Source organism: Ceratina calcarata, unplaced genomic scaffold (genome assembly GCF_001652005.2).
Source record: "Ceratina calcarata isolate Rehan_Ccalc_2016 unplaced genomic scaffold, ASM165200v1 scaffold127.2, whole genome shotgun sequence".
NCBI classification, from domain to species: Eukaryota; Metazoa; Arthropoda; class Insecta; order Hymenoptera; family Apidae; genus Ceratina; species Ceratina calcarata.
This window is the reverse complement of record NW_017133727.1, coordinates 157,541-182,976: the sequence shown is the minus strand read 5'-3', so window position 1 is coordinate 182,976 and position 25,436 is coordinate 157,541. Positions and strand designations below refer to the sequence as shown.

The 25,436-nt window shown below is 39.2% G+C and overlaps 4 protein-coding genes across 13 annotated transcripts; 2 read left to right on the top strand and 2 right to left on the bottom strand.

Annotated features, from left to right (window-relative positions):
* Positions 1-8: 8 nt before the first annotated feature.
* Positions 9-2,238, top strand: Mettl14 (methyltransferase like 14). The gene is made up of 5 exons (XM_018029897.2): positions 9-371; positions 454-630; positions 699-1,016; positions 1,076-1,458; positions 1,542-2,238. The coding sequence occupies exons 1-5, from the start codon at positions 315-317 to the stop codon at positions 1,777-1,779; spliced, it is 1,173 nt and encodes a 390-aa protein (XP_017885386.1). The 5' UTR covers positions 9-314; the 3' UTR covers positions 1,780-2,238.
* Positions 1,809-14,538, bottom strand: Pten (phosphatase and tensin-like protein). 5 transcript variants are annotated; one of them, XM_018029853.2, is made up of 10 exons: positions 12,664-14,538; positions 12,369-12,604; positions 12,144-12,273; positions 11,804-12,082; positions 11,593-11,738; positions 11,356-11,519; positions 10,987-11,268; positions 10,713-10,899; positions 3,692-3,775; positions 1,809-3,507 (listed from the first exon to the last, which is right to left on the bottom strand). In XM_018029853.2, exons 1-10 carry the CDS (start codon positions 12,729-12,731, stop codon positions 3,488-3,490), a joined length of 1,596 nt encoding a protein of 531 aa, XP_017885342.1. In that variant the 5' UTR covers positions 12,732-14,538; the 3' UTR covers positions 1,809-3,487. The 5 variants fall into 5 exon arrangements, with proteins under 5 accessions (XP_017885342.1, XP_017885350.1, XP_017885324.1 ...); XM_018029861.2 differs by lacking the exons at positions 1,809-3,507; positions 3,692-3,775 and adding an exon at positions 4,040-7,003; XM_018029835.2 differs by lacking the exons at positions 1,809-3,507; positions 3,692-3,775 and having other exon boundaries at positions 8,572-10,899; positions 12,664-12,799; positions 13,660-14,538.
* On the top strand, positions 14,533-16,805 carry LOC108628142 (p21-activated protein kinase-interacting protein 1-like). Its single transcript, XM_018029882.2, has 4 exons — positions 14,533-15,114; positions 15,244-15,406; positions 15,492-16,219; positions 16,292-16,805. The coding sequence occupies exons 1-4, from the start codon at positions 15,034-15,036 to the stop codon at positions 16,778-16,780; spliced, it is 1,461 nt and encodes a 486-aa protein (XP_017885371.1). The 5' UTR covers positions 14,533-15,033; the 3' UTR covers positions 16,781-16,805.
* LOC108628102 (neprilysin-4) lies at positions 16,358-24,607 on the bottom strand. 6 transcript variants are annotated; one of them, XM_026816567.1, is made up of 18 exons: positions 24,224-24,604; positions 23,676-23,713; positions 23,381-23,438; positions 21,170-21,240; positions 20,432-20,610; positions 20,014-20,259; positions 19,707-19,912; positions 19,457-19,636; positions 19,287-19,385; positions 19,051-19,195; positions 18,752-18,966; positions 18,486-18,662; positions 18,253-18,415; positions 18,108-18,156; positions 17,959-18,026; positions 17,766-17,902; positions 17,507-17,671; positions 16,358-16,436 (listed from the first exon to the last, which is right to left on the bottom strand). In XM_026816567.1, the coding sequence occupies exons 2-18, from the start codon at positions 23,696-23,698 to the stop codon at positions 16,425-16,427; spliced, it is 2,193 nt and encodes a 730-aa protein (XP_026672368.1). In that variant the 5' UTR covers positions 23,699-23,713; positions 24,224-24,604; the 3' UTR covers positions 16,358-16,424. The 6 variants fall into 6 exon arrangements, 5 of the variants coding, with proteins under 5 accessions (XP_026672368.1, XP_017885295.1, XP_026672365.1 ...); XM_018029806.2 differs by lacking the exons at positions 16,358-16,436; positions 23,676-23,713 and adding an exon at positions 16,800-17,248 and having other exon boundaries at positions 24,224-24,599; XM_026816564.1 differs by lacking the exons at positions 16,358-16,436; positions 24,224-24,604 and adding an exon at positions 16,800-17,248.
* Positions 24,608-25,436: the final 829 nt, after the last annotated feature.

The following is a 25,436-nucleotide window of genomic DNA, read 5'->3' as shown; positions in this document are numbered from 1 at the left end:
CGCTCGTTCGCCGTTCGCCGTTCGCTTGATCCGAAACGGTAACGGTAGCGGTCATGTAGCAATGGTGCGAATGGAAATGTAAATATATACATATTTTGTTTTCGTCGGTTCGTGTTAGTTGTAAAGAGTATACGATTTTCGAAATCCATTCGCAATTCCTACATGCGAAGCGGATAAAAATTCGAACCGTATAAATATGCTTCCCAGTCCTATCGGGGAAGATAAACAAAATTATAAACGATGGGAGAACTCCCGTTGGAATGATAAGTGTACGATAGTGTTTCGAGTACAGCAGTAAAATAATTAATGAAAAAATGCTTCAGACCCTTCGTGAACGTTCGCAAAAGCGAAAGAAGCTACTCGCACAAACGGTGAGAACGAATCTAACGTCGGTGCTTCGCATCGTGCAGGTTATGGAACTGTAAGCTAAAAGCATTCGTTTTCTCCGAGTAGCTAGGCGTATCGAGTGTAGACGAGCTGAGACAGATCCTAGGAACCGACATCTATGACGCGCATACGAAAAAGTTGAAGTCGGTGACGGAGAAAACCGAGAATGGCATTAAAGATTCGAAGAATGAAACTGTCCCTACTGACGAAATTGTGTACAAGGATTCATCAACATTTTTGAAGGTAAACGAGCTCAAATTCACAAGTTTTGATTTCAGATTTCATGAGAATAACATTGAATATGATTCAAGGGAACACAATCATCGAATCCACACAATGATTACTGTCAGCACTTCATTGACACTGGTCAGAGACCACAAAACTTTATCCGAGACGTCGGTCTCGCTGATAGGTTCGAGGAATATCCAAAGCTACGGGAACTGATTAAGTTGAAAGACGATTTGATCGCAGAAACTGCGACACCACCGATGTACTTAAAGACCGACTTGTCCACGTATAATTTAAAAGAACTTAATTGTAAATTTGACGTAATTTTGATCGAGCCACCGTTGGAGGAGTATCAGCGGACCTGCGGCGCAACGAACGTCCAATTATGGAATTGGGATCAGGTAAATACATAACTAATGAACTTGCGAGGAAAAGGACTGTATAAAAAATAATTTGACAGATAATGGAACTGGATATCGGCGAAGTGGCAGCCAATCGGAGCTTCGTGTTCCTTTGGTGTGGCAGTAGCGATGGATTAGACATGGGCCGTTTTTGTCTTCGTAAATGGGGCTTCAGACGGTGCGAGGACATATGCTGGATCAGGACCAACATCAATAATCCAGGACACAGTAAGAACTTGGACAGTAAGGCCGTTCTTCAAAGGACTAAGGAACATTGTCTGATGGGCATTAAGGGAACAGTGAGACGATCTACGGACGGTGATTTTATTCACGCCAATGTCGACATAGATCTGATCATATCAGAGGAGCCTGATTACGGTTCTATAGAAAAGCCCGTCGAGATCTTCCACATAATTGAACACTTCTGCCTTGGTCGACGGCGGTAAGTAAAGGATAGCTGGCAATCTAGTTAATTCTGTTCTATTATGGACGCCAAAGAATAATCGCATTTTTCATCATATACAGGTTGCACTTGTTCGGTAGAGACAGTACAATCCGACCGGGATGGCTCACGGTAGGACCCGAACTGACTAACACGAATTTTAACGCGGACCTGTATACGAGCTATTTCGCGAGCGGTCAGATAACCACCGGTTGCACCGAACGTATCGAAGCTCTCAGACCGAAATCGCCGCCACCAAAAGGTAAAGTTGCCGGTCGTGGAAGAGGCGGTTTTAGCCGGGGAAGAGGCAGAGGAAGGTAAAACAGTATAAAAGACGCAGCCTCGTACCATGACGTGTACAAACCGATTTCATTTCAACATCTCGCCAAATTCGCTGACAACTCAAAATTAAGATATTTCTCTCGCGTTGGATGAAATATTGTATTGTACGAAAAGTACTTGTACCTTTCTATTGTATTGTACGATATTTTCCTTTACATATTGTAATATAACTTGTTTTTAAAAAATATTCGTCGCTACCAAATATTCCAATTATCTGGAGCCGTCTATGTAAATATTGTAAAAATCAGACGCAAAAATCAATTGTAGCCGCGATACTTTTTTTACGTTCGAACGTATTTAACGACAGCGTTGTTTTTTGCATTTTTAACAATCGTACGCTACGTCATGAGTGTAAATACTTGCGTTGTATTTGGAATATTTTGTAACACAAACAACACATTCAACGTATTTGAAATAAAGTTCAGTCATGTCGAAGAATATTCGAGAATATTAATGCAACGTTATATTTAATCGCGCGCTCGTACGTCGCCTGGCATATTCCTAATTTCATTATTTTCTTCACGCGTCAGCTGACCGGCGACATTGTAAGAGATCGACGAAACGTCAGCACAATACGCCTAATACTCCTTTTTTTTTTTTTTTTTAACGAACTAATCACTTAACAACGATTATACAAAATATCTTAATCATTACGCATTCTTAAAAACCAAACGCAATTACATTTCGAAAAGTCTGAGATCCTCTCGTGTTACTTTGTACTTCCTGTGTTTGAGAATATTGAAAAATCGCTATAAATAGTCTTTACTGCAATTAAACTTACATTTAAAAGTTTCACCCCCGACGACACGCGACCCGCGTTCTAAGAAACGTCTACGCGTCGTCTCTCGTCACCTCCAAGTATTTTCAACTACGGTTTGATAATTTTTAAAGCATTCAAATTAAACGCTTTATCGAATCGTTTTTAAAAAAAAAAAACGCCAGTTCGACGATAAATCTTGTAACGCTTCAGTGAAACAAGCTACAGGATCGAGATCTACCGCGAAATGAGAAACGATATAAATTGCTAACTACGATCCTAACGCAATATAAAATATAATCTTGTTGGACGAACGCGACTCGCTCATGGAGCTACAATAAAACTATCGCTCGAACATAAGCAAGAAACAGTGTCAAATCATATATTTAAAACCGATGCACTCTCGCGGTGCGAATAAAATCATTGTACGTCAATTAGGAGTATAAAAAGAATTTCATTGCAAGTTAAGAAAGCGGAAACAAGAGCAGATAGAGAGTTGCAAGGAATTACAAAAAAGAAAAACAGCTAACGCTGATAGTACGAATACAACGTGAACGTCTCAAGAATCGCGTCTCTTCTCTCTCTTCACTCATGATCAGTCTCTTCCTGCAGTGATTCGCCAGAAACGATCTCGCTGTCCTTTTTTTCTCTTAAAAATTACTACGTAAACGAACGATCCTAAATCCAATAAAAACGACTAAAGAGAAAAAGAGGTCGGGATGACGGAGGGGAAAAGAGAAAGAGAAACGCAAAAAGCATAAAATTGTACCAGCAATTAAGAAGATACGCAGGCGCAGCAAGAATTTGTTGTTCATCGATTGATTGATTTTCGTTCACGATTAAACGATGAGTCGTTGGATGGACCGAGAGTTTCTGGGAAGAAGTTTTAACTCCTATCGATCCTCGTTGAGTCGGTTTATAGTTCGAAAATCACAAATACGTCGACTCCCCTGTAAGCAGAGTCAGCCGTGAATTACAATGTAAACTGGATGCTGAAAAATTGGTGCTTAGATACGAACGCGGCTCGCGAAATGAGAATAAATTCGCCAGCCGTCCTAAGTACAACGAGAACTATACTACTAGAATTTTCGAATAATAATAATAATAATAATAAATGACCGGATGCATTCTTACCTGTGTAAAAGAATTTTAATTTCTGCGATTGCGACTGGCAAGGATCTCGGTTCTCCTCGTTTCCTACCGTATGCAGGGTGTTTCCTAGGATGTATCATAGGAACAAACAAAAATGATTGTTAAAAAGAGATTCGAGCGTCGAGGAGAATTTTTCAGAAATAGCAGAGCAGCGAAAGTATGACAACGAAAAAACAATCGTGTAAAGAATAAAGGAGGAAATGTTCTACTTGCGTCCTCCGATGCTCGATTAACTAATTTTCTGTCGTTTCTTTTTATTTTTAAATAGATAATTAATTTGGAAGGAGGATGAAAATGTGTGGATAATTATATATATATTCGTATACAATATCACAGAGAAAATAATGCATCTTATTTATATTTTGAACATTCCGCATGAATCATATAAAAGTTAATTTTAAAGAGGTGTTTCACTTATAAAAAACTGTATTTCATGAGCTTCGTTTACGAAGAAAAAATACGTGTTCGAAAAGCGTGTACGTCACACGGAGTAACAATTATACGTACAGTACATACGCCGTACATACGCGTATCCCGTCGTAATTATTTATTGGGTGGGTGAGAGAAAACGTATTTAGTAAGTTTACCTTCATCTTCGTTTACTTTTCAGCGGGTAAAAAACGTAGGTATCGCAACGATTGCTAGCAAGTTTAACGGTTAAAGTTCGACGAACCATAGGTGTGACTAATTTTATAATATTAGTCTGCGCGAGCGAGGTAAATTTACTAATCCGTTCAAGATAAATCCGAATCTTGCTATTAGAGATAAACGCGAACATTTATGCGGTCCGCTTCGTGCTATTTTCCCCCACGCACACACGTACTCGCATATGTACTCTCTTCTTCCCTCACGCACGCGCATTCTCTCTCTCTCGTTTTTCTCAGACCCTTTTTCCATTCACTCTTCTAATCGTAAACCTCGTTCCGATGACGAAAAGAATATGAAACACATGTGATTACAAATTACTTATTAGTTCCGAGTTTCAATTCAGGAAGCGAGATTACGGAAACTGTCTTCGACGCGTTTCATACGAAGCGGTCGAATTTCGCAGGGCAACACGATATCATCGTACCGATTCCCAAAGAAATTTCGTAACTCGTCAATGAGGTAAAAAAAAGTTTTGGGAAACGAGCAGACAACAAACACGAATGTCGCGTGTTTCAAATTTTAATGATGAATCTCGCGCAACATTCACGGATAAATCTAGGCGTCACGATTGAGATCTATGCTAGATAATTCGAAATATCCCCCGAGTGCAAAGGAGTAAATACTTTGTTCCAAAAGCGTTATATTGAACAAACTGAAACTGCAACGAGTTGTAGACTATCGTATCGCGATTTAGAGCTATGAGTTAGGATAGGACGGCGTCAGAAACGATACTTGTTGCATGCGTACGTGCTAACAAATCGAAAGAATTCGCGCTACCGACAAATCATCCACATTACCAGAGTTTGGTACTACAAACGTTTTTTAAAAGAAAACAACAGCATAGTCATCCTAGATGTCAGATACCTAGATTTATTCCGTCATTGCGATTCGAGCCTTCGGTATCATAAACGAACAACGGCCGTAAAAAATCAGCTCGATGGCAAGCGGCTGTTTAATATCCCCATTCGTAGAATACAGAGGAACAGAAATTAAACTGAGATCCCTCCTCCATTCGTTCAGCTCTATATTTCCACTCATCGGAAAGTCTTTGACAAAAATCTTCACTCTTTTTTAATAGCGAGCGTAGATCTTTATGCGCAGTAAGTCAAAACAGAAGATTACACTGGCAAATTCTTGTTACTTATGTAATATCTCAACGATTTAAAGATGATACACTGTACATCGCGCGTCTCGTTTTTCCCCCCGCCTTTTTTTTTTTCTTATTTACGTTCTCGCTTCGGTACATTCCCTTTCTTCATGCGCACAAGTATTCGATCGCAGGATTCGTCAGATAGGATTATTCGTCACGTGTATACACTATTTTCGGAAAATTTGCAACGACTGGAAAACCTACTGATATATAAATTATCGTACCGACGACGGCGTGACAGAGAATCACAGAAATTACTCGTAAAATGAAACGCAGCCTGTATCGATTCGATGATAAGAAAAGGGAACTCATCGAACAAACATGACCGTCGTCAAAACGGGAAGAAAACCACCGTCGTTGTCGTCGTCGTCGTCGTCGTGATGGCTCTCCTGGAATATTGCTGATACTGTTGTTCTCTTGTCGTATTATCGTTCTTATTGACTTACAATTTATTTAACGTTACGAAAATAATCTTGCTCCTTTTTACAGCGTATTACTCCTATCTGGATCCGTAATCTATATAAACACACTTTCTCTTTCTCGGCCTATGGTCCAGCACGGCTACATCCGTTCAAACACTGTGGCCGAAGTTCCATATACTCTCAAGTACCCGGGACTAAAAGTCGGCTAAAAATCTCAGTAGCTTCGCAAGGAATGATAACGTCGATATCGTTATTAATCCCTCGACGAGCCCACGATACGCGTTATACAAATCGCGAGTCATCCTTGTTACACACGAACTTGGAACTTCTCCTTAAAGCTTACATTCGTCTCTTCGACCCACAACGCGCAGCTTTGTTTCTTTTCAAAACAACTTCAATGACACCCCGTTCAGAGAATTTCCAGTTCTTCGATGATGCTTATAAAATATTATAAACTAAACGTTCGTTCGTATTTACGCTCAATTATGCATAAGACGCAACCCATCGTCGTGGAGTTAAAACGATTTGCTAAAGAATCTCCAAAACGGAAGCTATTAAAACGTTGTCAATAGAAAAGAGAGGTCGAACCTTCGAAGTTTCTGCGTCGATATAAACATTGCTTTCGCTCGTCGAATCTATTCGTTATGCGTAATCTAACGCATGCACGATCTAACAGCGGTAGTCGTAGAAAGGACACGATCACTGTATGCTGTCTCGTTTATGTACGCGCGCGCGCGCGCGCGCGTGTGTGTGTGTGTGTGTGTGTGTGTGTGTGTGTGTGTGTGTTTGTATGTAGTCGATCGGCGTAACGCTCGAGCGATCATCGATGGTGTTAACAACAACAATAATAATAATAATAATAATAATAATAATAATAATAATAATAATAATAAAGAGACGGCGGTAGTCGAGTTTGTAACGTCCGCGCGAACGGCGCAGCGCGACGGCGTTCGGATTGCAGAATATGCAGCAGAGGGACGACACGACGATGATCGGCGCGACGGACTCACAAAACGTCTATCATTCCACCATCTGAGAGAAGCCGGTATCGTCCAACGCGCTGGTCCATGTCCACTAGTCGGTGAACAGACATACAGAAGAGACGCATTTGGTCAGTAGGTGCACATCGTTTCACATAAAACAATTCTTAACAGCGATATTACGATCTAAGGTGTACACAGTGCGAGGGAGGACGAAGTGGGAACTGTCCTCTCTCGTTTCTTTTCTTTTGCTCACTGCCGTTCGTCGTTCACGCACGTATTCTTACAAAAAGTTCCTCACTTTGCGAATATAGCTCAAATATGCGAATCGGTCGCAGGCTACTCAACACTCCACCGCCGTGATCAAGTTCGTCGCGTTTTACCTCGCACAGTCGCAAGCACATAAATAGGAGAAAACAGTATCGGTTGAGTACTTGATTAGAGATTGTAATTCCTAGCTGGCCTGATAATAAGTTTCTTGTAATTAAGAGATGATAAACGATTCTTCAATCTCGTATGTACACCTATTTATATGTTTGCCAGTGTACCTACATGCGAAAGAGGGAGAGGAAACGATAAAGCCAATGCATCGATTAAATATCAAGATGTACAGCATTCACTGAAACCAGAGAATATTATTCGAGATGCTTCCTAATAACACTCTAGCAAGAAAGAGTAGTCAAATAGGAAAATTGAATACTCTACAGATCTAAATGAATGAAACAGAGGAGATTCCGTTTCGCAGCTGTAACATGACTCGATAAGCTCAAACTTTGTATCCCACGGAAGCACATTCCAAGATACGCGTTCGCTAAACTATATACCGTACATTGTGACAGACACGCAAGAAGAAAAGGTCGTCAAAGTGGAAAAAGTAAGCGCAAGAGATTCCAACGAGATCCCAGAGAGGCAGTCATGTGTGATTATCATTTTACAATGTGCTTCCAATACGCACAACTTTTGAGCCAAAGATTGACGAGTCAAAGCGCTTCGTGGTCCTCCCGTAAAATAAGGAAATGTACAAGAAATAAGCATTGCAAACCATGTAGACACATGTTTTATTATATATCGGTGGAAAGGGAAGATAATACATAAGTAGTAGAAACATAGAGAGGGGAGGAGCGGGGAACCAGTAGTAGTGGGCGAGCGTTAAAAGAAACAAAAAAAAATCTTATAAATATAGATAATAGTTTCGAAAGAGAAGTCTGAACTACATAGAGAATCGGAAGACGGAAGTAGAAAATACTAAAATATAACTACTTTCATATAAACTGTGATGCGTGTACTTATAATAACTTCCTTAAAATATTTTGTTACAGGAGTACATCTTTCTTGCAATATAAGACTACGATTTTAAAAACCGCTAACTTTTATTTATAATAATAATAATAATAATGATAATAATAATAATAATAATAATAATAATAATAATAATAAAATTGTCTCTGATGGTGATATTGAACATAACAATAAAACAGCAGTAGCAATGTTGGACATAATAGTATAATAGTTATAATAAAATATAATTATAATAATAAAATATAATATAATAATTATTAAAATAATAATGATGATAATAACGGAGGTGGTCGTAGTAATGATGATATGAAGTCCATGATAATGATAACAATAATGATGATTAGTAATAAGAACAAGAGTACATATAAAGATATAGCAACGATATTTGATTAATAATTATAATAGTATCACAAAATAATCGTTACAGGATGTGTAGATAGTACTTAGAGATGCTGTGTATCAGAATTTCATATATTACAGATATCCAACAACTACAACATACGAGCTACTAACATGCATATAAAAATTCAAGAGTAAAGCTAAAAATCAGAATTCATTATTCGTTTCGTATACGTATGTACTTAAATATACACCGAAAGACAAGATGGATAGAACCTCGATTACACTTGCGTTTCAGACAACAATAATCCACCAGACTCGCCTAGACATTCGCATACTCATGCACGTCAAAACTAATTACGTACGTATAAGTACATATACTTCGATCTAACAAGGTGAAGAAATTCAAAAAGGAACTATAAAAAAAAAACACGCAGTACGATTTTTCCCGAAAAGTAAAAAATCTTCTCAACACCTAATCCCGTTTACCGTTGAATTTTCCAGTACTTTGCATACCGATTTTCCAAGTCTTGCTCTCGTAAAATTAATACGCGATGCGTATACATATACCTACATACATATGTACATACCTATTCGTAATCGCAAGTTTCGAACTCGATGAATGATCTTCGAATTAAATTCGAATCGTGTACGAATGATTAATTATACAAGGAAACAACGAATCGGCATAAAATGTCAGTTTTAAGACCGCTTGATTAAAACTGAATTTTATGTAATTTCACTAAAATTTCTTAGATTTCACATCGATTCTAGGTATCGTGATTTTAAAAATATAAAACAAAAGATCGTTATTATTGACGTAAAAGAACAAACGTCCAAAATCTAACTGAGTTAATATTGCTCAATCGAGCAATTGTTAAATGTTCGTATATATGATAATTTAATCAATAGGACGCGTTAGCTTAATAGAGATTAAGTGTATTTCGATATCAAATATGAGAATCTTTTACTAGATATCAAAGAGGATAAAAGTATAGAAAATCGCACAGCCTGTTAATCGTTTAACATATTCCTAAAAAGATCGAGAAAATGAAATTTCCTATACATGTAAACGTTATTTAAACCGTTCTCTGCCATGAACAGTCGGAGTAAGACCGAACTGTTACGATTAAATTTCTACATCCTATTATATTGGTCAATTATCTATTACAAAATTGATTTTATTGTAAAATTCTAAAACAAATATGTACACTAGTTGCTGACACACATAGTATGTTATTAAATAATCCTACGAATGTAGAAAATAATATTTCCTTTTACGACATGATACATGTACAACAAATTCCACAATTTCGAACAGCCACTGAAGCGAAATACTTTAAAAGTTTAATGAAAAGTAAACACATATATAACGATCATTAATATGTAGACAGGTTCGTTTTTTTTTTTTTTTTTTTTCTTCAGATAATCAGAAATAAATATCCAATAATAACTCTTACTAAACAATGAAAATGTAACCACTTGAATACTGGAACTTCTTAATATAATATTTTGCAACAAATATACACTAAGCAAAGTACGATAAAAAATTCCAATTTCTTCTTAATCGTCTCGGAATAACAGAACTTTTCACATCGTCTATTAGACGCACGGTCAACTGAAAAATTTTGTGCGAAACGTAAAGTCGACAGCTCGAACTGAAACTTTGGTACCTTGGAAACAAAATAAGATAAATGTCCAACCGAAATATTTTTCACGCAGGATACTATGCAATAGAGGACGTTAAGTAAAATCTATGCATTTGACATCGGATTGAATGCTATTTTCTTTTCATGCTGGCATGACAAAGGAGTAATTAACAGTACGAACTATTCGTTTTCACATAAACTCTTGTTGTAAAGCTCGAATACCAGTTCAGAGAACTCATCGTTTTAAGTACAAAGTATAATAGAACATATGCGTGTGTATATGAAACGTACAGATAAAACGTTGTTATGTATCTAAAGTGGCTGAACGTACGAGAGCGGAAGAACGTTTCACGTTGCCAGTGTTTTGCCGGTGACTACTTCTACTTTTATCCCCACACGAAAGTAAACCCTTCGCAGTTTCTCTGAGACTAGCTCGTTGGCGAATACTAACATGTGTACGGCTACTGCTGTGTGTAAGATGATGGTGATTCACCATCAGAGATGCAGAAGACTCACCAGATTCACCGTCCTCGTCACCGGATGAATCCCCGGTCGAGTCGGAATCGCTGCTGTCTCCATCGCTCGATTCGCTCGGACTGTCTGGTCTGTCGATTTCTATTTCTATACCCTCTTTTGTCCCATCCGCCGTCGCCGGTACCGCCTGCGATATACTACCACCCATACGATGCATAAATAAGCTAACCTGTAAAAACGATCGATCGACATGAACATGAAGATATTCGTACGAAACACCGATTGAATGACAAGGGAAAAAAGAACTTGGACTTACTTTAAAATCTTCACTATACACTTTATGTTGTATATCCTTATGTGCGTCGTCCAAACCCCATTTATCTATACTTAAAAGAAGAGTAGGTGGCATAGGTCCGAGAGTAGCTAGCGACCCGGTTCTGGGTTTCATGGGTGGTATGACCATCGGTAATTCCATAGTTGCACCATCGTAACTCAATGCCCTCGTCGATCGCTCGACTGGTAACTCCCCGTTATCGTATTCCGGCGTTAAGTAGTCCCGCACAAAAAACGTATTGAACCAAAAATGAAATAGCTTCTCCTACGCAGACGAATCGAAATGTGTCGGTCTCTTTGTAACAATGCACGTACTTTGCTGTAACTTTGCGAAACACGTAATCGAATGTACCTTTCGCTTCATTTTTGGCCGGTTAAAGAAATCCACTCGTATATCTCCGGTCAATGCCACGCTGTGTGTCAAAGAAATACTCACAGTGCTCATTCCTTTCCGCACTTCCACTATCTCCGAGCTAAATACCTTCTTTTTCGATTCTGATATAACGCAATGCAAATCTAGAATGCATAAAAACTAAGCGTGTAATCCCATTTGTCGTTTAACTCATTTCTCATATCTGCCGATACTTACATCCTTGACCTCCGTGAAAGATGGGTGCTGGATCCAATTGTATCTTCCGTAATAACAACGTAACTGGTTGATAATTTAACCCTTCTTGTACGAGAGTCGCGTAGTAATGCACATACCTCCTCTGTGAAGGTATTGTCACCCCTTTCCTGAATAATGAACAATCGATTAAATGTAATTGCACGGAACCGGAAATAAATCAAAGTTTAATCACCTATCGAGCGTCCGTTGAGTTCCATAGTAGTTAAGGGCGTCTGTGGCAGTGGAAAATTGTTTAGTATGAAGAAGATAGCAACACACCATTACGCCTGTCCGTCCTTTACCCGCTTTACAATGAACTACAGCAATATTTTCTTCATGCTGCGACAGCCACTCGTGCACGTCTTCGCAAAATGGTCTGATTTGATCTAACATCGGTGGATTATGATCATCAAACGCGTACGTAGCTACCCTCTGTTTAAATTTCTTAGAATCGTAAGATCTCTCAGAACATCTGAAACGTACGAGTCATTACAATTGGTATTTTAAAACTAACATGCGTGTACCATACGTACAGATTGTAAATTTTGTAATGATCTTTATGCTTAGATTCCAGCAATTTAACAACATCGTCTATATGATTTCTATATACTCCTTCTAATTTCTCAGCTGGGAAACCCATGGCTATTAAATTTTCTTTTATATCTATTGTAAAATATTCATAGTTAAGGAACATAGCAATATTATCATTAACATCTGGAGAATTCAGTTAACGTCGGCGAACATTATAAAAAAGATACATGTGAGATCGAGATCAAAACCGTCCTGTGTGAAACGCCGTCGATGTTTGCTCACCATCCCTTTGATACGGTTTGTCATTTTCATATTACTGATAGTGTTAGACATACTTGGCTGACCGAACTTCAAATCCCCTGCTCTGATTCCAATGATTTCTGTCTCCACTTCTTCTTCTTTACCACACCTTTTTTCTGTTTTCTGCTTGTCAAATAATTTTCTTGCCTTAAACAAAAGATCACTTTATCAAGGATAGAAACTCTCGAGCAGAGTCAGCTTCTGGTAATTCACGAGGTTTACCTGTAGCTACCAAGCCGAGGCTTCACAAGAGCCCAGTTCTGGTCCTCTTTGTTCCTCCAGACAAACATGGAGGGGTGTTACAGATACTGCGATATGCTCTGAGATTTTATTATTCAGCCTGCTGCCTGTAGGTCTCCTGCAGGAAAAGCATATACCCATTAATTCCCAGAGCATGTGTCCTTTTTGCTGTCATCCATCTCATCAAGTTTTCATCTTTCTTGGCAATTGATCGTTGCACAATTATTATTTGACAATAATATCATCATGATCATAGTCCGATATGACAATTATTCTGTAATTTCCATGAAAACAGAACTTGGCATAATCTGGCACACAGTACACGACACACTACACTAATAAACACTATACAAGTACTTGACCCAACAGTTCATTGACTACAAATAATAATAAGACTACCTAAGAGACTTCAGAAGCACAAAGGCAAGAATGCACAGTTACCGTATTATTTAAATTAACTTTTCCACGCGAGAAACTTTGACGGTAATGAGATAATAAAATTGGCTATTAACATCACTAATGAAAACGATTGCAGAGATGGTAGTAGATCACTAGTTACAAGTAGATACAAAATATGTACACGTATGTATATTGGTAAATTTGATTGGTATCCGTAGAACAAATATCAAGAAAGACCTATGCGCTGTACGAACACTGCAAGGTAAATGAATGACGATCAACGAAATGAGAAAAAAATGAACATAAACCTAAATTTTGATTCAAACATGGTAAACATAAAACCACGCGTTAAATCGTACAAGCACAAATACTGTATATTTAAATGTAATGCGTTCGCGACGATCCGCAAGCGTTCCTCATAGAAAGCATTTCCAAGATTTTATGAAGTAATGATCACAGATACATATTTTACTAAAAATGAAAAACGCGTAAGAAAGGGGTAAAAGAGACTCGCGCTCGATGAGTCGGTGAAGAAACGAGGATAATATAGTGAATGACAAGCCTTTGCTAAGTATTTACTATCACTTGGCAGCAGGTTCGTTATCGAAAGAACATTACTCGCAAGAAAACGCCGTGTAGAAGCGTCGACGAAAAGTTAGGTTAAGCACCGTTCGCAATACATCACAAAGGCCACTTAACACCGCAGAACATTTTCATGTCAGTTTCACCGATACATTGTCTCTGCTCTCTATAATCGAGAGTTCACATGTCGTTTACATAAAGACGTTCGCTTCGGAATTCCAAAATGAAAAATCGTTCGGTATAACATACTGCTTTTAAAAAGTAAAGAAGCAATCTTTTTTCGCATATAACGTAAAATTCACTCCAGTCCTTTCGGAGCATGTTCAACTGCGAACTAGCGGCACTCCCAGTTACGGTGAATTTCTAAAAAATAAAGTCAGCATCGATATAAAAATTCGTCGGTCCCTTCATCGCGTTTATTCGTAGATGCGTTTTTCCCGTTCGGCAAGTTTTGTTTAAATCACACCCGGTAAAAACGTACGATCCTTTTTAAAGGGGTTCATTCACATAAAGATCACGTTTCGGTGGCGTAATCGTGTCATCGTGTCAAAGGACCAGCACGAACTCAGATCACGTTCGATGCCGAAGGTGCAGCGGTTTTCAGATGCAGAACAACTTGTACGGATGCGATAAACGTACATATCCATGAACAGGCTCGTGGGGAACAACAAATCTCTATGTGTACCCACAATTTGCCACATGGATAGATATATATGCACATGCGATACGGACGATACGGACACTCACTACTAACACATCGGATCATGCATCGCGATTGTTGCGGATCGATCGTCCACTGTGTGAACGAACCATCACAATCACGATGCTACGCAGGATTTTATAGATAGGTTGATAGGTATCACATCATGAGGTGAAGTCTACCGTTCTCCTTTCTCCCGTCTCTTTCCATTTCTATCTCAAATTATCGACCGTGCAACGACGCTCGAATAGACAGTTAGAAACAATCGAACGTAATCTTTGCAACATTCGTTTTAAGTATACAGACGGAGAGGAAACGAGAGTGTTCACGCTCGGAATTTCGTGATTCCTGTGCAAGTGCTGCACCAACAGGCCAATTCTCGAACGTGGATTCCACCGTAGCTTATACAAGAACCCAGGAATCTCTCGATTGCTCTCTGGCTTGGTTACCGTTCGCAGCAAGCGGCAACGCAACCATAACAGTCGTCGTTGGTCGTCGTCGTCAACCACAGTCAACCCAACCAACCGGTCTGCATCGTCACTATCGTCAGCCAAGTAGTAGCAAAGTAGCGTGGGTTCCGTTTCAAGTGTCAGGTTCTAGAAAGCACGTGCGCGTCAACTCGATCCGGCGAGTAAAGTAACAACGTTCGACATCGTTTATTTTATCCAATCATGCCGTCAGATCCATTCGAGATAGTCGTAGGAACGTACGAGCAATACTTGCTCGGTTACAAAGTAAACAATGTAGTAAATGTAAGTGAACACGTTTTTCATTATCGCATTGTGGGTTATGCCCAACGTAGTAAATACGTGCTGTTCGATCCGTGAAATTTAATTTTTTTATGCGCAATTTATAATATATACGAAATCACGGATTTGCAGGAGTATAAAATGGAGAAGACTTTCGCTACTCACAGTCACACCAGTAGTATACGTAGCGTTGCGAGTAAAAAACATTATCTAGCTTCCTCTGGGGCAGACGATTCTGTTTACCTGTACGATTTACATCGTAGAGCTGAATCTGGCAGATTGATGCATCATAACGGTACGCGTAATTGTACAGAGTCATTCTGTACGTGTAAACAAATCGAGAGTACAAAGGAATAAATTATTTTTCATTCATTCTACAGACACTGTTAATTGCATCACGTTTACCCCTGGAGCGTCTCACCTGTTTACATGCAGTAACGATGGCACCATGGCTGCGATTCGATGTGGAAACTGGCAAATGGAAAAACATTGGTTAAAGCCTCACAAGGGATTAGCTGTTAATACTCTGGCCGTTCATCCGACAGGAAAAATAGCATTGTCCACAGGCGCGGATGGTATCCTCCGAACGTGGAATCTGGTCAAGGGAAGACAAGCGTATGCCACGAATTTAGTGCCAAGGTTAAAATTAGATGCTAAAAGTGTAAATGTCCTTAAATGGAGCCCGAATGGAGAAAAATATTTGCTGGCTGTGAATCAAAGAATAGACATATATTCTGTAGAATTAGCGGGTGTCGATAACGAAATTAAATTCGATTCAAAGATCGTTTGCGTTGAATTCTTGAAAGACGATTTAATAGCGGTAGGCTTAGAGAATGGTCAGATTAAGTTCTATGATCTAGAAAAGTCTATAGAAACCGTAGATACGATTGCGCATGACATACGAGTGAAATGTATGGCTTTTAAGGACGATCTCTTAGTTACTGCGTCTAGTTCTGGCGAAATTAAACTATGGAGATATAGTAGACATAAATTAGATATGCTGCAAAAGGTTAATTGCGGCGCTCGAATTACCTGTTTGTCTCTTGCGATGCTGTATGACAATGTAACGCGAGACACGGAAATAAAATTAGAAGAGGAAAAACAAGAGGTACGTTCTTTTAATAAAATATAAAGTTTATAAAGGAAGTATTTATTAACATCACTTGTTTATATTTTATAGAAAACGAATAAATTTAGACTTCGTCAGGAAGTGATCGTTGAGAAAGAAGGTGACTGGGAGGTATCATCAATCAGTAGTCGAAAACCAGAGAAGAAATCAAAGAAGAAGAGAAGTATAGAAGAAGAGCCGGTTGCTAATGTTCCAACTGGTAAAAAAAATAAATCTATCTTGAAGAAAAAAGCAGGAGATTCTATCGATGAAGGTAAACCCAAAAAGAAAAAGAAAGAGGATAATAAAAATAACGTTGAGAGTGAAGAAGATGTCTCGAATATGAAGAAGAAGAAGAAGAAGAAGAAGAGATTGACTGCTTTAGAGGAAAATAATAATGTACCTTTTAAGAAAGTAAAGAAAGCGAGTGAAAAAATGACAGAACAAGTGAAGTCACGGGAAATGTCGATGGGAAATAACAAAGTGGTTTCTTCGAATAAGAGGAAAAGGGACACAACAGAAGACAGAGCAATTCTGAAGAAAAAGAAGAAAAAACAATGATACGACGTTCGACACACTGTCAGTTTAAAAAAAAGTCATATTTCCATTCTGTATAATATTTACAGAAGATTCTAATAGAAAATATTCACGTTTAAGCGTACATTAAGTTCACGCTGGTTCCTACGAATCAGTCTGTTTGCAATCTCTTTCACTATTCGCGTAATTATACTACGGATATAGTACGGTGTGCAAAGCCCAGAGCAAGAGCCTATTGTCTTTTGTAAAGAACAAAAATTCGTAGGCTCTCGATAAAGACGCACTTCTTACTTTTAATTACCACTACATACTACTCTACCAGAGAATACACTTGCGAGACGGATTCATGGGACTTCCAGATGGACAATTCCATGCATTCGCGAAATCCACGTTGTTCGATAGAGTGCCGATGACCCTGAAGTGATTCGGTGCATGGACACCCTCCACCAGTTTAGATTTCAAAGACCCATTCGTGTAATTACCGCACCAGACCTGTGGAATATACTTCTCAAGAATTCGTCACGCAACGTGTACTGCGTACAACACTTAAGTATACAGGTATGTCTCCGAATCGTTTGAAATATAATAGTTGGAGATATTTTTTATTTTGTAACGAATATGATTTTTCACTCGTCGACGAAGATAGAGTTCTCGGTTATGTGTTCGATGAGATCGAGTGATATTTTAATTTAGGAAGAATTAAGACTTTTTAATAAACGTCAAACCCTAAAATTAACTGTGATCACTTACTTGGGCAAAACCTAAGAAAAATAATTGCTCTTGGGTATATCCGACAAGACCGGGCAAACTTTGTCGTTCAACATTCCTAGTCCTGAGTCTTTGATATGCTCTGTAAGCCTCTCGTATTCCACCGTTGTCCGCTATGTTCTCTCCTTGCGTGTTAAAGCCATTGACCTAAGTAGTATCAAACATATTCGTTATATGGTCAATTTACGCTCACCTGCCTTGACATATTTCTCATTTTTTCTATGAGAAGGGCGATACTCACTGTTAAATTATTACCCAATTCCGATAAATGATAGCTACTATATTGGTCGATTATACACTCAACTTTCTCGAGATAATGTTTTAACGTTTCATTACTCCACCATTGCCGAAGATTTCCATTTTCATCGTACCTGCGACCTGCGACACGTGCACGAATAGTTCCCAATTTGATCCACCACTATTCATTTACTTACCTTGATCATCGAATCCGTGAGTAAGCTCGTGTCCCATGATCGCGCCCATGGCACCATAGTTGATAGACCTATGGAAGAATATGTTCGATATCTTAAGCACTGACAGCATATTTTAAAAGATTGGAATCATCTCTGAACAATATACTTACTCCAATCCATTTCCGTAGAACGGAGGATGTAAAATACCAGCTGGAAAAGCTGCGAAACAAGAAATGAATATCATAGGATATTAAAGAATAATAGAAGATAATATCTAGTGTATATAGTCTCGGGAGATATTTTTGAAAAACTTACTAACTGAATTCAATGTTGCGCTATAAAACGCGTTTACCGTCGTGCCGGCCGTTATCCATCGGTCTTTGTCCGGTTTTTTACGCAGACTATTTAAGCTCTTTTTAATAGCAACGTTAGTAAGCATTAAAAATGTGTCGAACAATCGACCAGGTATCACGTCCATCTGTAACATAGAATTCTACCTCGTACTTTCTATGATTCGCAAACGAGACAAGCCTCTGTTAACTGCTTACCTCTTCATAAAATTTATCCAATTTCGTGGAATTGTTGATCCATTCCGGGATACCGACAAAGGGTCTCATTGCATTTAATTTTCTATGAGCGCGAGCCTTCGTTTCACTATCCATCCAGTCCAACTCTACAACCATTTCATCGAATGCCGCTCGAATGTCTAACAACATTTCCAAAGCCTGAAAATCCACCCATCTTTCATTTCTTTTCGTATAATTTACACGTATTCGTTAAGAGGAATATTATGTATCACGTGTGTCTTGTAAACCTTTTTTCGAGCTCGATCATCGAAGTTCCGACGCGCATAAACGTAACTGAGAGCCATGCCGAAGTTTGCGTTCGCGTTCCCAGTGCAGGACTTCCATCTCGGTAGCTTCTCCTTCAGGCCGAGAACTTTTTGCGAGAACTGAAAGCCGAGGTCGCGAAATCGTTGTAGCGTCAAGGGAGCGACCGTCGAATAAACGCTCCACCATACGAATCGTACTGAAACCGTTAATGTATATTTTTTTATAATACAAAGTAGGAGTATCATATATATATATAGTTACTCGTTTAGGGGATGTTTACCTATCGTAGCGTTAGGGGTAGTAGCTAGAAGTTCGGGTAACTTTTGCAAATAGTGTAGATCCATGACGAAAACGCGGTCTACTCCGGTGTCTATCGTCACATTCGTGTTATTGAACACAGTTTGCAAATACCTCGTCCAGTTCCACTAAACTCAATACGATTAATTAATTAATTAATTTTAAGTGTCTTTCCGTGATGGATGATGTAAGGTGTAATTCAAGCTTCCGATTTATCACCTGTTGCACATGTGAGTCTGTTAATTGCTGCAAGTCGTTGATCGTTACATCATGAATAAGATGAGTCGAACTGCGTCTCTGTTCCGGCGTTGCCATGATCTGTATAAAATATAAAACACCGACAGACACCGATATCTGTCCCATTAAGACACACAAACAAGTACGCTTACCTTAGCGATTTTCGTACTGAAGTCTAAGATTTCCTTTGCGAAGTCGTCACTCTTATTCGGTTTGACGCCAGCTAGCTCGATCATAGCTTTTATATATTTCCTGTATTCCATCAATTCCGACTGGAACAGCAACGGATCCAACAAATAGCGCTCGCTGAATCCTGGAGATATTTGTTCCATCTGAAAACTGTTAAAGTCAGTCCAATCGCGTCAAGTGGCCTAAGGAATCATCTCGATCATCAAAGTTTACCATCATCCTATTTCTTGAGGTGTTTCGTATATCCTCGTTAATATATAAATTTAGAAACAGATCTAAGCCCAGAGTTCTTTGCGCTCGTCCAGCAACTTCGGACAGATCTAAGGGTGAGATCTCGTCTTTTAAGGGTGGATCTTTTGGTAAACCGAGTTTGTGCAGCGTTTGATGAATGGGCTGCAGTCCCAAGGCCTCGACAGTATCTAAAACAACTTTCGTTACTCCTTTCTTCTTTCTAATTTAATGAAGTACATGTAGATTCCGGGGACGAAACATAATCATAGATTCGGTTGGTCTTTCATACTCGTGTCTATACAAGTTTTGTACAAGCTCCTGGCTAGTTTTACTGGTCTCAGTTCATTTCCTTCCTCCGATTCTTCGAGCAATATCCTCAGATTTTTTAATAATTGTTCTCTGAGAAGACTCAATTGATCCCAAGAGGCTTGACTCTGTGGTATAGGATTTTTCGCAATCCATCCGCCGCAAGCGAATTTGTAGAAATCTTCGCAAGGATCTACGGACCTGTTCATCGCCTCTATTATCCTAGCAGCTGTAACGATCAATCATTTTGATTCGCTATCACGAGAAAACGGAGGATTTAACGCAGACACACATATACATATTATCCTTATGTAAGGATAATTCATATTGAAATGTCTCTATATTTCAATTACGTCGCAAGGCTAACCGCGGAGGAAGGGGAAACGGTGATTTTGCGGTACCTGTTTTCACGCACTCTTCGCTCTGGCACATCTCCGTGTACTCCTCCTTGCGGAAAACGATCGTTTGCAAGGTCAGCGTTACGAGCAATGCAACCACGGTTACCGATAAGAAACCGACGATTATCACCCATTTCGTTTTCCTTCCACCCAATTTGTTCTCATCCCTTGGTCCGTACCGCCCGTTTATGTAAATAGAGAGACGAACATCATCTTTAACTACCTCCAAGTACATACGTACAGTAATCGTTAGACTACGGATTTTACGCACTCGTATAAAAATTCAGTCGACGTTCCTGAGATGTATAAAATTCGAATTTCAACTTGATCTAAACTTAACTAAACGATCGTCTTTCATCTTTTGCACGTGAGATGTAAAGTCGTAATTCGTAATAGAAGATCCGAGCAGCTGGTATAATCGGTTGGACGAGGTGAGCATGCCACGAACAATAAAACTTGTATGAACTTAAACTGAACATAACTTCTCCATTTATGGATAATAGTACAGTTAGATGCTGTCGACGTTACCACTTGCTTCACCAGAAAATGTTATTGCGAACAGTAGGTAAGTATAGCTAGTAAGTTTAAGCAAATGAATGTAAATGCTGCAAATAAGAATTCCAGAAAAAGATATTGCATAACGAGTGATCGTAATCATTTTGGTACCACCAAAGCACGGGAATTCTCATTCTCATTCTCATTAAAATTCACAAATACATAAACGAATAAATCGCTAATTACCACGGAAGCATGGAATCTCTCTTAATCTCATTCCCTGTTTCCTTGTCGTCACCCGCGTCCGGATCGTTTACCTGTAACAACGTGAAAGATCGAGCCTTGCTAAAGAAGGACGTTAAACAGTATGTACTTAGTTCGAAAACGGAAATGAGGACGAGGATGAAAAAACGTTTACGAAAAATTGCCTTTGCAACCGCAATCCGTCTTTGATCGAAGTAATCACCCAAGTATCATTTCGATAAAGTTACGCGTAAGGATCGTTACTCTCACCTTGCCCCAGAATCGTGAAATTACCTCGACATTATTTCCTTACTTCTACCCTATATTCTTGCCTGGCAAAGACGGTCCTTCTATTCATAGAACGAAATCGAAAAGAATAACATAGACTAAATTAAAATTTTCCAAAGTAGTCTCGATATAAAAATCCTGTCCTCGGATACAAAAAGAACGACGGAACTTTTTGACCCAGTTACGTTAGCACACATAAAGAAACTTGAGACATTTAGCAAACGAGTCGTTTACTTTGATCGCGCGAAATCTTTCTCTCCATTGAATTTTAATGGGGACAAGAATGCGTCAGTTAAGAAGGATATTCTTTGTTCCATCGGTCGAGTCACCTACCATGCGACAAATCTAAACTGTTATACATATATCAGAGGCATTGACACTCTGTTTGCGATTCGACGCACGTGGTTGAATGGTCGCCTCACCGGAGAAAAAAGGAGGAAATGCGATTAACCCAATGCGAATGCACAAAGGTAATCTGCGTAGACGAGCCTAGAGAGTCGAAAGAGAATCCGTTCCCATCGGAACTTGATCGCGTTTTCCGATAGAAGCGAGTTCACAGTATACGTTGATCTCAAAAAGCAATTTATTAACACGCAGCATCAGATGAATCTGCTAGCACACAGTTCGAACATTGTATCCTCTCGCGTACTCCCGCGCTAGCTACAAATAGAACGAACATTTCCATTGGTGTTCTACGCACGTTACGATTTAGCTGGAACACGTGTAAAAACGCCTTTGAGAAGATAATCTTCTAATTAGGTATGAATGAATTTAATCTGCGGCGTTAATCATTCCGGAGTTACCTTGAAATCGGTGACACTTATTCTGCAATCTTCGGTCTTGAAATAATTTTACATTCATCTTTTTTACTCAAGTGGGTCGAAACTATTTTAGGAACTATCGGAAACTTTGGGAAAATCCGAATGGATAAAGATAGGAAATTTATTCACATCGTTGGTCGAACACGATGGAAATATTCACGATTTTAAGGTAGATGTACCCCGCAATCTGCAATGAAAAAATGCACCACGCACGTATTACCTAACGTTGTATAACGATGGCATCGAAGTGATCCTCGAGCAAAGCTCACAATACGCGTAAACGTATACCAGTTCTCCTTCGCGCAAGCTAGACGAAAAGTCAACTCTAAAACGGGAAAGAAAGGAATCGTTATTGACCGTGAACGTGATAGGTACTTTGCGATGCAACACGTAACGCACAGTCGAACGATCGTCACTTCTATTATCCTTTTTTGCCACTTTTTAATTTATTTTGTTTTTGATTACAAATCGTTCATTAATTCATTTGACAACCGAAATTTCCAACTATGTAAAATCATAGAAATATGAGAATCGACTGACAATCCAAATGAGACTCGAGTTGATTGAGAGAAACAAAATGAATGGGAGAGTTTCTTTTTTTTTCATCTGCATGTGACAGAGAGACATAAACTTCACAGAAGCACGTTTCCTCTGTCTGTTTTCGGGGTCGATAAAAATATTTTAGACACTCTTTTATGTCCATGTGCAAAATCGTCGAGAGCAAGAACATTGCAACATTGGGGCTTGTTGCATATAATATAAGCACTTTTACATACGGATATTATATGGAAATCAATTAGGGTGTAGACACAGGAAAAAAGAACAAAGGCCAAAAGACACACAGCCTTTGTCTTCGTTCCTCGATGACTCGCGAGGACAAAACAATCTTCAGTTCTTATTACTCGCATGCGCTATTGTTCAAGACTTTTTTTCCAACACGCTACACTTTATTTATAAATTTTTTTAATTATAAAACTGATGAAAATTTGTTAACAACGTACTTATTGATGATACGAGTAATTGATTATTACGAATCGAGTACGAATACCTGATTCATAAATCATCACTGGCAATCGAGAGTATAAAATACGAAATTTCGTCTCACCTTGTACCTCATGTCGTCTTCCCTGACAATTTCTGCGTTTCCCGTGGTTTGGATTTCCCTGAAACAACGAATAATGGAGAAATAGAGTCTGGCACAGGTGTCACAGATAGTTCAAACTGCAACGCGCTCGCACGTGACGCGTTTTGTGACGCTTCATCATCTCCTTGGAGATATTTATACCTCAAGTGCTGTATACCATTCTTTGACAAATTGTAAATTCAGTATTCAATAATATCGTTATAAAAATAAAGAAATGGGATGCAAGTAGCACGTGCAGTCTAATACACGTACATACCTGCTGTTCGTTTGCAAGTTCATATCTGCGATCTGCGTCTGTTTGTAAACGTTTAGATATAGGTAGAATCCATTCTGGTCATTTGTTCAAGTAAACTCGAGGTGGTAACGTGTTTAACGGAATAGTTCTGGTTTGATTACATGCGAGTGGAAGAGAAAACAAAGAAAAGACGTACGGCGGCGTACGGAAAGAGGCGGTCTACTTCATCGTGACAAGAGCATGTCGTTCTCCTTGGTTCGAAATTAGCCGCGGTTATTTTTACGGGAAGCCGACGGTTTCGGCGGGATTATACAGTTCACTGATCGTACGTGAAGCCTCGTCGAGGGTAGGGGAAATAAACGCATGTAAACGCAAGCGGTTAGGTATCTACGGGAAACACGTGCTCACGATCTAGGGTCGCGAGTTCATTGTCAAACACTTATTTTTCTCTGTGTTCATTGTGCCGCGGCGAATCGCGGTCTTTTACACCTTTTTAAATCAACACCTTTAAATCAACAATTGAAATTCTCTTACACGACGAATATCAATCACCTGAGACACGTAATTACCTGTTCGCTTGGAATCCTAAACTGATATCTCGATGCGCTTCAGAGACACATATTAAAAATTTATTTGCACTGTTGTCACGCTCGTTTATCTCCGTTGTTTATTCGTAAGCGATAAAGTAAAATTAGGCGTTTAGTTAGCATTGACTACAAACGATGTACTAGTACTAGAAGAATGGACGAAGCGCATACACGAGCGCATGCGATAATCGTAAGAGCGTAGGTGACAATATGAATTTCGGTCAATTCAACGACTCGCCACGATTATTGTACATAGCATGACCGCTCCCCCGTTTCTTCTTCCGTTCTGACAATTATCGACGTACGCTACCGACGATCGCGAGATCCAACCAAAGTATTGAAAATCGGGTTGTAAGGATGCGACTCGAAACCGATAGTAAACTAAACTGATCTTTCGGCTTGCGAACCAACGAGTATAATCTTCGAATCCCCTACCACTTCCGCGCCACGAAATCATCATCCAGGAACGGATTCTCTCCGCTTCGTATCGGGCTGTAATAGATATCGATTCTAAAGCAAGCTTTCTACGATTCGTACTTTTCTCTCCGTCCTCTCCGGTTTCTCGACAAGAGCGTTCAGCTTTGAGAATCGATCGTCGCTAAGGAATCGATCGACTGTAATCGAGAGCAACGTTAAAAAAACGTTTCAAAAACATTCGTCGGCTCTTATCAAACAATTTGAGAAACGATCATTTCTCCGTTTACAAAAAACGGTGAAAATAATTATTGATATCGGAATCGCAAGTTTCCAATCGTTCTTTGCTAGTAACGACAGCAACTACGCATGTAATAAACTTAGATATTTCCAACGCTATTATAATTAGAAATGAAAACGGATGCTTGATTCTTTTATTTTTTAATTTATCAACGCTGCGTTGCGCGAGGGTGTCAAACGAATACGTACATTCCTGTGGTCACTGAGTGAGATCGGTGATGCTCGTTCGTTCTCGGACACAGAAGCGCGTTTTAAAAAGATACAAGAGGAGATTCGCTCGCTCGCTCGCTCGCTCGCTGGCTGGTCGGTAGTCAATACCCGCGTGTCGCTAAACCATCATTATACCATGTATGTATTCGTTAGAAATATGTCTTCCCCTCATCTTCGTTTTCAGAAGCAGTTACGATGGTAATTTTATTTCATTCGACGTTCAACTCGTCACGTGCCAATTCCTTCGATCGATTGGCCACGGACGATGCCC